Below are 14,190 nucleotides of genomic sequence, written 5' to 3' on the forward strand. Positions count from 1 at the left end.
ATGATATAGTAATATTATATATCGATCGATATCGGTTTAGTAATTTGGAATATTGTCACTAATTGACAATTTGGTATATCTTTTACTTTATTCCGTGTAGTAGTATATCGGTATATTAATAACAGGCTTCAGAATACTTTAAAAGTTTTTTGGTACATTAACTTGGTATCGTTTAAAAAACTTTTAAGTATATTACTATATTAATTTGGTATACCGCAATGTATTGCTTTTATTTAAAATAAGTAGCGGGTATCTCACAGTCGAGCACACTCGACTATTGTGAAAATAATACCGCAGTGGTTGACAATCTGGTGTACTTTGTACTTAACGGTATATTTTGACAGTAGGAGTATATTGATATACCAACTATAGCCTTCGGTATATTTTCGCTATACTAATTTGTTATATTTTAAGAATAATACCACACTGGTTGATACCTTGGTATATTTGTTACTCTATATCGATATACCAAATATATAACCTTCGGTATTTTTTATTTTTATTTTTTTCAGTACATTAATTAGGTACAATTTAAGAATAATATCGCACTGGCTGAAAATCTGGTATACCTTAAATGTATATCGATATACTAAATATATCAATCGGTATATTTTTGTATTTTGTGGTATATGCTTTTGGTATATTTTAAGAATAATACCGCAATGTTATGCTTTATTTTGGTATTTCACAGTCGCGAATACTCTTCCTTACTTGATTGTTCTTCTTATTTTATACAGGCGTGTCGGAGGCGCAACTTTGATTACGAAACTAAGCCGAGCTTAGTTTGCCTTTTGTACAATCAGAGCTTGCTCGCTCGTTCACTCCTTAGCTGCGATGGCCAAGGGACATCATCATGGCTCACGCTCGAACGCGAATGCGAATGCGAATGACAAAATAACGAGAGAGAAGATATAACGAATTATGTGTTTGCATAAATAAATAAGTAGAAAGACTGACTGCCTGTCACTCCCGTCTGTCTGCCAGTCTGTCTGTCCGTCCGTCCGTCCGTCTGTCTGTCTGTCTGTCTGGCTTTCAATTGAATTGAGACGATGCCGCCGTTGCACTTCCTTGGATATCGGTTCGCTTTTGCGCATCCTGGACGCCACATTCCGTTTGAGCGCTGTCGTTTGCCACCATTGTCGTCGATGTGTTGTGAAAAATTCGCTCGCTTTATTATAAACAAAAAGCGAGTAGGACAGAGAGAGAGAGAGAGAGAGATCCCAAGCTTCTTGCTTGCTTGCTTTCCATTCCCCATTGCTGACAATGACACGCTCGCCATAATGGCAAGGCAGCAGAAGGAGGCGGAGGCGGAGGCGGAGGCGGAGGAGGAGGAAGAGAAGTCGCGGATCTATGCGCCAAGGCAACGGATGTGCACAGGACGCGCCACCCGCAGGAGGCCGCCGCTTGCTCTACATCCATGGCTGCCATTTGCTGATGCAGCCAGCGAAATATTGTCGCTTGCAATAAATGCCAAGCATCCGCTGCGCCAACGACAAGGACGCCAACGACGGCAACGACGGCAACGTTGAGAACGTTGAGAACGACCGCCATTATGGCAGAAGCGCCATTTTGTTTTGCCCACCCCTTCGCATCTCCCTCGGTGCCACAACGCGGTGCAAATAACGCGAATGCGATAAATAATGCGGCTTGGCAATTGGCGTTGCAAACCTCCCATCTGCCTCTCCCTCTCCCTCTCCCTCTGCTTCTCTCTCTCTCTCTCGCTCTCTCTGTTTTTTATGCCTTTCGGATGGCTGGCAACGCTCTGCACTCTGCGCATCGCTTTAAGCCTTGTTGCATCACATCCGAGTGCACTTTAAAGGTGCATCCCAAACGTCGGAAGCGCCAAACAAACAAATATATATACATACATATCTACTATATACATACATATTCACAAATTTGATTTGCATTCGAGCTGCATCAATCGCATCGTTTCGCTCGCACAATATAAATTAAATGAAATCAAAATGAATTGCAAGTAAAACAATACAGCTGCCGCTGAAAGCTGAAAACTCTCAACTCAACTCAACTCAACTCTCTCAATATTCTCTTTCAAGGCGCTGCATTACTTTTATCATTTATTTCGATTACAAAATAATGACGTTTTTGCAATTTATGCTGCGCCGCCCCTTAAACGCATCCATTTGAAATATAAGCCAAAAAACCAGAACATAAAAGAAAAATAAGCAAGGAAGCTACGGTCGAGTGTGCACGACTGTGAGATACCCGATACCCATTTTAATAAATGCGAAATAGCGCCATTTTATTCTTAAAATATACCAAATAATATACCATACAAATACATAAATATACCGAAAATCATATTTGGTATATCTATGAATTGATACATTCAAAACGGATGTTCTTAAAATATACCAAATAATATACCTCAAAAATACATAAATATACCGAAAATCATATTTGGTATATCTATGAATTGATACATTCAAAATATACCATAGTGGATGTTCTTAAAATATACCAAATAATATACTGCGAAAATACTACAATATACCGATAATCATATTTGGTATATCGATGAATTACTACATTCGAAATAAACCATAGAGGTTGTTCTTAAAATCTATCAAATAATATACCGCAAAAATACTAATATATACCGCAACACATATTTGGTACATCGATGGATTACTGCATTCGAAATATACCACTGATATTATTCTTAAAATATACCAAATAATACACCGCAAAAAACTACAATATACAGGACACCATATTCGGTATATTGATGAATAACTAAAATCTATCAAATAATATACCGCAAAAATACTAAAGAATACCGAAACCCACATTTTGTACTTCGATGGATTACTGCATTCGAAGTATACCGCTGATAATATTCTTAAAATATACCAGATAATATACCGCAAAAAAACTACAATATACAGAACTCCATATTTGGTATATTGATGAATTACTACATCCAAAATATACCATAGAGGTTATTCTTAAAATATACCAAATGATATACTATACAACTACGTAAATGTACTGAAAACCATAAATGGTACGCTAATCGAGAATATATATGTATATATTATGGGTTCGGAGATGCTTTCTTTTGCCTGTTACATACATTTTCGGCCGGCACAAAGTTATAATAATCATATGGAGCAATTTTTTGCTTAAACTGCACCAAATTAATATACCAAAATGTACCTTAAAATAAATATACTAGATTTGTATCCAATGCAACTATGAAAACTGGAACTTCATGGTATAATACCCTTCTGCTTGCTTCAGTCCAGGTAGCTGGAATAAAAATCGTTACACATTCGCAATCAATTATTTAATAGATAGCACAAATTAAATTTTGCGCTTGTATTTTTTATTGAAAAATTCGCCAAAATGTGGGACACGAGTGAATTCATCAACGCCTGATTAATATCAACATTGCATGACTTTAAAACAGTCTTCAGAATTAACTGAATATTAAGTATACGCCTTGTGTCGCATAAATATTGAAGAGTGCGGCTCGTAGTCGCACATTTAACAACAACAGCTGCGCTTTTTTATTGCTTAAATACAAAACAACTTTGAAGCAAAGTAAAATATGACAAATAAAAAAAATTTGGCACAAGTTTTAAATGTCAATTAAGTCTTGACTAAAAATATATATTTAAAAAATATGACCAATATTTATTTCTAGGCTTTTTTGCTTAACATATAACTAAAGATTCTTGTAATAAATATTCCAAAAAATTTATTTTTGTATAATTTAGTTATTTCTTAATACAAGCTAAATTAAGATGTTATATTAGGCGATTATTTTTTTGTACAAATTTTTTAGCAGTCAAATTTTTTAAAGTAGTTCTATTAATTACAGCTGCCAAATTAGAAATATTTAGTACTAAAATATGAATCTTATATATTAAAAATAGTTCTTCCGCCAAAAAAATGCAGTACGAAAACTGGCTGAACAGAACATGCAAAATTTTATATACATATAATTAAGAAATTACTAAATTAATTTTTGGAATAGACAAAAATAATAGTTATCAAAGTAATTGCTATTTTTAATATCTCAACTGCATATTTAGCGATTTGTTCGTTGAAATGTTTGCTACAAACTGTATATTAATCATACGCCCAATAGGCCATCGAAGTGAGCTAAAAAAAAAGCAAGCTAAAAGCAGAAATTGTGTTAAGAGAGCAATAAGAGTGTACAAAAATTGTCTGGCAATTTGTTATTTATGAACATGGTCACACACACATACAGACACACACACACATAGACAATACAAACACAGTTGCACACACACACACACACACGTAGACCACAGCAAAGCGGAGCAGAGCACTATGAAATGCAGCTATTGTCGCCTGTTTTGTAGCTACCTTTTGACGTGTGTGCTCTCTTTAATTAAAACATCAACTGAAGCATAAACAATGAATAATTCACATCATTATGATGACGTTGACGATGTTGGCCACATGATGACGTGTCTAAAAACCAGAGCCAGAGCACAAGAAAAAGAGAGTCAAAGACGGAGCGTGAACGAGAGAGGGAGAATGGAAGGAGAGGAGAGGAGAGTATAAGAATGCTTGCGACTACTTGCGACTTTTATGCAAATTGTTTACTAGGTGCAAAAAAAAAGTGTTGCATAGTTTTGGGCGCGCATTTAAATTGACGCGCCATTTATATCCGGCGCAAGCAGCGAAGCCAATCATGACACACACACACACACACACAGACGCACACACACACTCGCGCATAGAGCAGATGCCTTAAAGGCTTTAAAAGCAATTTGTATGTGTATAAATTTTATTTTTGTTTGCCGCCACGTTGAACAAAATCGAAAAATATATTTTGCAGCACCTATGCATATAGTTTTATTTTGTTTTCTTTTTTGTTTCTGCTATCTTTTCGTTTTCGTTTTCGTTTTCTTTTTGATAAATGTATGAATTTTGTTTGTGTGTGCCATTCATAGTTTTGCGCGTGCGAATTTAATCAAAAGTCAAAAGCATGCGGCAGGATGGGAGGATTGGAGGATGGAAGGATGCGTCCGGACATGTGTGATGCGTGTGCTTACATTTGAGAGTGTATTGGGGTGTGTTCGAGTGTGTGCGTTGTGCGTTTGTTTGCGTGTGTGCTGACCCACATAAAAGCAAACACCAGCAAATAACTGCGAGCGTTGCTAGCGACGAGGCGCACAAAAAGACTCATCAAAAACTCATAAATTTGCAATTTTCGACACATGACAAAATAAATTGTAAACAAAGCTGCGCCAAAGCAAGAGCCAAGCAGCAGCAGCAGCAGCAGCAGCAGCAGCAATAACAAAAATAACAACGACGACGTCGACGTCGACGACATCAACAAAAAACAATAATAATAACAACAGCAACGGCAACGGCAGCAACAGTATGAATAACAAACATAAAAACAAAGGCAGCCCACACGGCGTATGAAAATATTTTTCATACGCCGCTCTCGTGTTCTACAAAGCCGATGAAGCTGCAGCTGAAGCTAAATTTTTGTTTGTCCCCCACCTCACAGCTCACAGCTCATGGGGAGGGGGGGAGTGAGTGAAGGGAGTGAGCGACAGCTGAAAGTGCCAACAGCTCCATCATTCAGTCCGGCCTGCAAACTTTTCATTAGCTAGCAGCGCCTCCAGCAAATCGAGACTAAAACCAAACACACAACAAGCAACAACAACAAAAACACTCACACACACACACACAACGTGCCTCTCAATATATGTGCCATATATATTTATATAGCAACAGCAGCTGGCAGTCAGAGTCTCATTTAAAGCGTATTAAAGGCAATGCAAATCAAGCGAATGCTGAGTGTATTCATCATCTTATTATAGTCCAAATCAATTGCATTCATTTTAATGAATTAAACTCAAGATAAGATGCCAAACAGAGATGCATATCATCAGAACATAGTACACAATACAATCGTAATGCGAGCGAATGCTGGCGTTATTAATGCAATTACAATGCCGCATACCCTGTAAGCAAACACCACACTGAAGGGGTATAATAACACTTACGAATGAGTTTCGCAAAATACGTTCAACAACGGAGAAATGTATATTCCACATTTCAAGAAACATTTCAGTACAATTATTTACACAATGGTTGTTAGGTTGATCTTAAAACGAGCAAGTCAAAAAACTACAGACGAGTGTGATCGACTGTGAGATACCTGCCAACCGTTCACCCAAAAAATACGAACCTATATTTGTCATATTAATGTAACAAGTGATATCAAAAATAAAATTTATTTGTGAATGCAAAAGAAGGAAAAACAACTAGAAAACTCATTCATATTAAAAACTTCGAGTTTTCCGTTATAATATACACCAAATTCTTTAAAAAGCTAACATATTAGTATTCTCTGAAATTCGAATTTCAAGTTAAAAAATAAAACTTAAATAAAATGTGAACAATAAATAAATGTTTTGTATTTTATTTTATTAATAGAAATATTTTAAAGAGCTTAACATTTTTTTCGAAATTAGAATCACCTTAAAAACAAGGTGCTTCTAATTTACGATCGTCGACTGTTGCATAAAAATTACGAAATACTTGTGATTTAATTGCTGTGAGATAATCTCTTTATACAGTCCGTTTCCAAGCAAAAATATATTGTATATATAGTAGACTAAATTAAGATGATTTAAAGTTCTACAATACTTCCTGCGTTGCTCTCAGTTCCAGCTTTAATTATTACTGGGCTTTCTCTCACCGCCTCCCTTGCCTTTCGCTTTCAATCTCAGCTTGCAAGGCAACTTTCACTTCGCTGGAATGGCAATGAGCTTTACGATTCTTCGGGAAGTTTTATATTAATCACTCTGCTTGAGTCATGAATGCACACAAAGCGAGCGCTTCATAAGCAAGTAAGTGTCTGTATATATGTATGTATATACATATATAATATGAGTACATATTTATTCTTTCAATCAGCTTTGTCGTTCGTCTTAATGCTGATAAATCAAAGTTCAAAACGTGGCTTGGGTATGCACAACCGGGGAATGCCCTCGATTAAAACTATGCTAAGTGATTAATCTGATTGTATTGGAAAACTACAAAGACTACGAATTTAGATTATCAATACCTTAATGTTGACTCTGAGACTACAGATTATTAATATTTTGAGACTTCTGCTGAAGTGAACTTCATGTTCAATACAAATACGAAGTGCAGCTTTCGTCAGCTTTAGATTATTAAAAATACTGAGGAAAGCTTTCTTTATAAAAAAAAAAACAACTTAATAAATTGTATGGTATACATATTTTAATAAAAAATCTTAAATCTTAATTAAAACTGCAGCAAATTATTCTCTTAGTGGAAATTAGAAGTGGAGTTTAATTTAGTTTTATTTACAAAAAATGCCTAACTTAAAAAAAAATTAAATGATTAATCCTTTAGTTTTAATTCTAGAGCAAAGCTTTCTGAGCTTTGAAGAGAATTAAAGTGAAGCTTCCTTACCATAAAAAGCTTACACTGGAATTAAGCTTAATTGCTCCTTTAACACTATATGTATTGCAGGGTGAAACACTCTTTGCAAAAACAAAGCTCGATCTACAAAGTGCAAAGTTCTATTGAAAGAAATATGTGAGCGAGTAAAACAATCAATGGCAATTACGACCAGAGCTTACAACTGACTTTTATTATGTAAATACTCACGTATAGATGTGTGTGTGTGTGTGTGTGTGTGTGTGTGTGTGTGTGTGTGTGTGTGCGATGGTGTGCATATGTGTGAGTATTATCGGACGATATCAATTTGCCCTCACACTGTTCCATTGTCGTAATTGGAATGCATTGAAATGCGAATTGTGACCCACGACGACAAGGCGACGCGTCGTTTACTTTTTTTTATTTTGCTTGGCAATTTGAGAAGCGCGAATGAGAAATAAGAATTTGCAACAAAACGAAATGAAACGAAACGACACGACGTAAAGCGATGCGATGCGACGCGATGCGAAGCCGACGTCAACGTTCAGCTTATGAGTGTTTTGCAACCGCAAGAACAACAGCAACAACAACAACAAGAACAAGCAATAGAAAAAAAAAAGTTTAACTAATTAGCGCAAGTGACTTTTGGAACCGACGTCGACGTCAGCGTCGCTGTCGCTGTCGCTGTCGTCTACCTTCAATTGAACGACGTCGCAGTTGTTGTTGTTTTTGTTGCTGTTAAGTTTTAGTTGTAAAAACGCGACAATTAACACATTTTTCGCAGCGCGTCGCAACCGGTTCAATTTCTACAACTAGAAATAACCCCGAAAAAAAAACACTAAATTGTGCAGAAAACATACAACAAACTTACACATAATCTACAACTTTATCTATTCGCTGCGCAAGCGTTTGTGTGTGTGTGTGTGTGTGGAAGTGTGTGCTAATCTTTAAATTGAAAAAATCTCAGAGACAGCCTCTGACGACGTCGACGACGTCGACGTTGACGCCGTGCCGATGACGAAAAGAAGGAGGAGGAGGAACAAGAGGAGCAAGAGGAGCAGCAACAACAGCAGCAAGCAAAAGCAACACTCGCCGCCGCTTTATGGCATTTATTTAGCGAGCGGTACTTTCAGTTTGCGGGCAACGTACGGCGCGAAGAGATCTCAATAATACAATATTTATTCTTATTGCAATATTGCAGTATTGAATATTGAATATTGAATATTGAGCAAACGTTGACTCTCTTTTGAGCGCGTGCTCTCTCTCGCTCTCTCTTTCTGACTTGTGTGATAAGCGGCGACATCTTATCTGATGTCTTATCGCTTTCGCGTGCTTCGCTCACTCTCACTCTCGCTTTCCCGCTCGCACGCATGCCAGAGCCACTTTGCTCTCACGCGTCACTGTTCGGCTGGGCTGCGAATAATACGCACCGTTAAAGCACACAGCTGCGTGCAAAACTTGCAAGTTTAGGAAGTGGACGCAGTAGCAGCGCAGCAAACGCAGCAGACGCAGAAGCAGCAAAAAGAGAAAACAACAACAAGAACAACAACGCATGTCAAAGCTCAAAGCGCAGCTTGCGCTCAAGCAACGTCGTCCATTATGCAAAGGCGCCGCAATAACAACGGAAAATAAACAAGAACAAAAACAAGAACAACAAAGCGCCAATGCAAAAAGCAATTGAAACAATGTGCAAATAAAGTGCTTTAAAACAATAAAAAAATAAAAATAAATGAAAACACAAATAAAATAAATGAAACGCATCACTGCTTACAAAACCAACGATAAACTATAACAAACAAGCAGTGTTCCAACAGCAACCATCACACATACCACACATACATACACTCCCGCACACTCTCACACATACACCCGCACAATGGCAAGAGATAGGCTGCCGGAGCTTTTGCAGGTGAGTCGAATTGAAGTGTTAAATATTTTCTAGTCAAGATTCCAAAATGCTCTCAAAAATTATTGGCTTCATGGTGCTAATTGTGCGATCACAGTGTGGCGAAAAAAAAAGACGAGAGAAAATGCCTATGAAAATTTCCGCATATTACACAGCATCCAATTTAAACCTGAAGTTAAAGCATAACGAATTAGTATTAACTTTACATGAAGAGGATATATTTAGCTATTCCTAAATTTTAGTTAAAGGAAATGTAGATCCTATTTCTCAAATTTGTATTCCAACAAAAAATTTGATAAATAAAATTCGTAGTACTTAATTTATTTGTGTTTTACATTTTCTGGTTTAGATTTGTTAATATAAATCGAGCTCCTTAGCTTCCCAGAGAATAATCTTTATACGAAACAAACCAATTTTTTGTTTTTTTCTTGGGAATATATTTTTTTCAGTTTAACATTTTAGGCTTAACAGTTTTAAAAAGTATCGTAAAATCAGTTAGTTTTCCATTTGTAAATTCTGTAAGAAAGATAATTATACAACAAAAACTTCGTCAGGAATATTATTTGGTTTTTCATGGCTTACAAATTTGTTCGAATTAACAATTTTTTTTGTTCTTCTCAGTTGCGTACGATAATCTTTCTAAATTTAAATATTTTCTCAGAAGCGATATCAATTCTTGGTATACAATATATTTACATTTAACATTGTTATTCAGAACATTTTTATTATGAAACACGCTTATCAGTAGTTCATTCTAAATTTAAATATTTATAGCTTAGTGACTGTGCTAAATTGTTTTGAAACCAACTTTGTCGCAAATACCATTTCAAATTGAACGATATACATAACTTTTTTATATTTATTTAAAGCTTCGCTATATCAGTTGTAAAGCTCCAATTGGATTCATTACTGCAGTTGAAGGCTTTTGTTATTGTTTTGTTACAAATATACGCAATATTACGTTAACAATTTGGGCGCGTCCGCTGGGAGCGTGAAAAGCGAAGTGTGGAGTTTGAAGAGTGTGAACAGTGTTGGGTTCGTTTATCAGAAAGCACATAGATTGCCCATAGATAAGGGCCGAGCAATCGTGTTCCCCCATATAGCTCGCTATAACGTAGTATTTTCACATACAACGCACGAATAGTTTGGGGAGCGGTAGCTTCACCTGTTGGGCTCGCTTTTTATTGCTCATTACACTGTCCCGATTGGCAAACACAATTGGCCAAAGCACCGAGCACCAAGCACCAAGCACCAAGAGAGAACGAGAGGCGGCGAGAAGATCGCCTGTAGCAAAGTTTTTTTAGTTTCACTTGCAACGGCGTCGCTGCAGCAGCGATGCCGTAGAACATTGTTGCCTCAAATCGTTAAATCGTTAATTCATTAAACCGGGCAACTCAATTTTTTACAGCGTTCGCTGAGCGCCAACTCAACGTCATCGTCCTCAAACGGTTCGTTGCTGCTCAGTGTTTACAACGCCACCACCGAGTCCTTGAACAACATCAGCAACAACAGCAACAACAACAACAACAATAACAACAGTGGAGACAACAACAAGGATCGCGACAAAATGGCGCAACATGGAACCAATGTGGATGCCATTCTGAATCCAGTAAGTACTACTAAAATGCCTGAATGTGTGTCTGTGTGTCTGTGTGTTTGTGGATCCCAAAATCAATTGGCATGAATCAGACAACAAGTCAACAACGACAGTGACAACGACAGCGGCGCATTACTCAATCGAGTTGTTTCGCCGCAAACCCGTGATAAGCAAAAAAAAAAAAAAACAGAAAACAGAAAAAAAAAACCGCTTACAGCGCCTTCTAATAATTTATATACATAGACATTTAGTAAGCGATGCTTTTGTTGTATCAACTAGTTAACACAATTGCTAGCTCATTGAAATGTAAGCTGCGAAGCATCAAAACAGAGTTGCAAGCCAGGCTGCTTAGAGAGAGAGAGAGAGAGCTTTCGACATGAGCTTTTAAGTTCAATAGTTAGAGGGAGCGAGAGATCAAAGAGATCATTTGAAGCTGATGATATTAAGATGAATATGGGTAAATCTCTGTCGACTGTTAAAATGGACAAAAATATACCGAAACATTTTTAATGATGAATCTTATAGCTCTTGATTGACACTTTAATTAGAATTGTTTTTTTTTCTGATTTAGGCTACTTGCAAAAATAAACGAATTCGTACGAAAAACAATACATGAAATGAAACTTATATATTTTATCGTAAAACAAAAAAAGTTTCCAACATCAATATTAGTTTAAAACATTAAGCTAATCCAGAGCAATAAGCTAACCTATACTTATTTTTAAAATTGTTTTAATTTATGGTTTAACTTTAAATACATTTTTCTTCTAAGAATTACCCATATATCTAAAATTTGTTTAAAGCGTTTGTTAATAAATCATTTTTAGAATTAATAATCAATAATCAATATTTAAAGTATAAATGTATAAAACACATTCTATTGCTTTTTGGGTCACGTCCTTCAGCCCGTCACAGAAATATTTAACTCATAGAACTAACGGTAAAGCTATTAAGCTCCATAGCTTAGAATAACTTACACTGCTGACAAGATAACAAATGAAGAGAGTATGACACATCAAATATAAATACAAATTATTACAGAATTAATACATTTTTATTGTAATTTCCTGAAGTTTCTTTCCTTATTTAATTATTATTATTACAATGAGAATATTTTTTTATTTTAATACGACTTTTCTGCAATTGTAATGAATTTATTTAAGATTTAGCGCTGGAATTTTTTACTCATTATACTTAACACACAACTTCGTCTTCGTTGATTTTTTGTTGACAGAATATAAATTCTTTTTTAATATATTTCATTTTGTATTATTACATGAACAAATAACAACTACAACTATTTTAATTAATTATTAGTTAAGTACAGAAAAATAATAATTATGATAATGATATTGTTTGTTTTTGGCTTGCCATCAATTTATTCAGATCGAATGATTTCAGCAGAAAAATATTATTATATACGATTTAAAGAATACTTCAATTTTTTTTATTTTTTTTGCATAATCATTAGTTTTAATTTGTTTAGACCACGGAGTAGTATTTACTTTAAAAAGAACTTCAACGCCAAAACCGCAGATTTGTTAATTCATAAACTTAACAAAACAAAAGTCATTAGTGTAGGTCAATAGATTTAGACATAATTAATTGCTAGAGGCATTTCAAAAATACTTTAATTAGTAATTTATGATATAAAGTTTGAGTTGATTTAAAAGCACAGCTTTTGAGCTCTTATTTCTTTGTCGGTGAATTATTCTAGAAACCAAATATTAGATGTATTGAATAATTTGTAATATTTTCTAACAATTTGTAACGCTTTTCGCAGTACTCGGAAATTCGGTATCAACTAGCTCAGATCGCTGCGAATTTGGAGGCAATGAATCGCATGTCGCAGACAATTCATCTGCGCACCTTTTGCGGTAAGTGTGCACTGTACAGTGAAGACATGGTATAATAAAAATGATCATTTGTAGAGAATGAAATGGATGAGCTGCACAACAAGAATCTGCGCTTGGGAAACCAGCTAATGACTCGCTTCAAGGAGTTCAAGGCAAATCTGCCGCCAGAAACGGATTACAGTCTGGAGGCGAGAATGAAACGTACGCTCTTCTATGGACTCTATCAGACCTACATTAATCTCTGGCAGAAGAACGAACTGTTCTTGCAAAACTATGAGACAAAGGTTAAAAAGAACCTGCGAATGCATTCCAAGATCAGTAAGCAAGAATCTTTGATTTCTTTCATATTAAAAGAGATTTCATCATGTTCCCCATACCCACAGTCAATTCAGAAGCCAGTGAACAGGAGATTGAGCTGCTGATAGAAAACAAAACCACAAAACTCTTTGTGGACAATGTAAGTTGATCAACCGCATCGATATCTTGTATCTTCTTGCAATAACAAACAATTTTAGATCCTGCAAGAAACGGAAATGGAACGACAAACGTTGAGGGATCTCATGGATCGCTTCAACGAGCTAAAGAAGCTAGAGAAGTCCATTGAGGATGTGCACGCTCTGTTTATGCGCATCCAAACGCTCGTCATGGAACAGAGCGAGACGATACAACGCGTCGAGTTCCATGCGAATCAGGCGACGCTCTATACGGACAAGGGAGCTACTGAGCTGGATCAGGCCAAAGAATATAAAAAGAAGGCGCGAAGGGTGAGTAACATTGCATATCTTGTAATTCCATTCTAAATCTATTGCCTCTCGTCCTCAGCATTTTTGGTAATAACGCTCAATGTTTCTCTTCTTTATTGCAGAGAAAATTAATGATCATTGCTATACTCGTCGCTGTACTGTTAGTTCTAATATTCGTCGGTATTTATTTGTGATATAAATAACCACAAGAAACTGTTTTTTTTTTTTTTAATAATTTTAAGTTAAATAAAATGTAATTTCCTACAACATCTGCATTTTAATGGGTTTTCGGTGTTCAAACACAAAACTCACCACAGCAACGCAGAGTTGCTTTTTGCTTTACGTCACGCCTTGCACAAGAACGTTACCGCAAATCAGCTGATTGTTGTTTACAAACAATCACCGATATCTCTTGTTTGAATGAAACACAACTTATACGCTTTACATTTTACAGACTGAATCAGTCAATAAAAATTATTAAAAATATTAAATTATATAAATTGCCAATGCCAACAATCAAAATAACTTTGCACAATTCTGTTCTTTTCGAGTTCATTCATAACATTGTAATGGAATTAACGCAAAATGCGTAACGTAGCGCAAAATCGCACAACGTAACGTAACGTTCTATCGGAATTTCTTATGTCTGATATATATCGA

At 35.8% G+C, this 14,190-nt stretch overlaps 1 protein-coding gene across 2 annotated transcripts; it reads left to right on the forward strand.

Moving 5' to 3' along the window:
* The first annotated feature begins 8,559 nt into the window (after window positions 1-8,559).
* On the forward strand, window positions 8,560-13,777 carry LOC132796445 (syntaxin-4). 2 transcript variants are annotated; one of them, XM_060807617.1, is made up of 7 exons: window positions 8,560-9,337; window positions 10,743-10,943; window positions 12,715-12,808; window positions 12,863-13,105; window positions 13,171-13,244; window positions 13,303-13,551; window positions 13,610-13,636. In XM_060807617.1, exons 1-7 carry the CDS (start codon window positions 9,305-9,307, stop codon window positions 13,619-13,621), a joined length of 906 nt encoding a protein of 301 aa, XP_060663600.1. In that variant the 5' UTR covers window positions 8,560-9,304; the 3' UTR covers window positions 13,622-13,636. The 2 variants fall into 2 exon arrangements, with proteins under 2 accessions (XP_060663600.1, XP_060663601.1); XM_060807618.1 differs by lacking the exon at window positions 13,610-13,636 and adding an exon at window positions 13,653-13,777 and having other exon boundaries at window positions 9,221-9,337.
* Window positions 13,778-14,190: the final 413 nt, after the last annotated feature.

This window comes from Drosophila nasuta, chromosome X, assembly GCF_023558535.2.
Source record: "Drosophila nasuta strain 15112-1781.00 chromosome X, ASM2355853v1, whole genome shotgun sequence".
Lineage (NCBI taxonomy): Eukaryota > Metazoa > Arthropoda > Insecta > Diptera > Drosophilidae > Drosophila > Drosophila nasuta.

Bases quoted from the DNA above. Each gene is read 5' to 3' on its own strand.
- LOC132796445 (XM_060807618.1), top strand. From the start codon at position 9,305: ATGGCAAGAGATAGGCTGCCGGAGCTTTTGCAG. The intron at 12,809-12,862 runs GTAAGTGTGCAC...GATCATTTGTAG, and splicing joins TCATCTGCGCACCTTTTGCG to AGAATGAAATGGATGAGCTG. The intron at 13,245-13,302 runs GTAAGTTGATCA...AAACAATTTTAG, and splicing joins CAAAACTCTTTGTGGACAAT to ATCCTGCAAGAAACGGAAAT.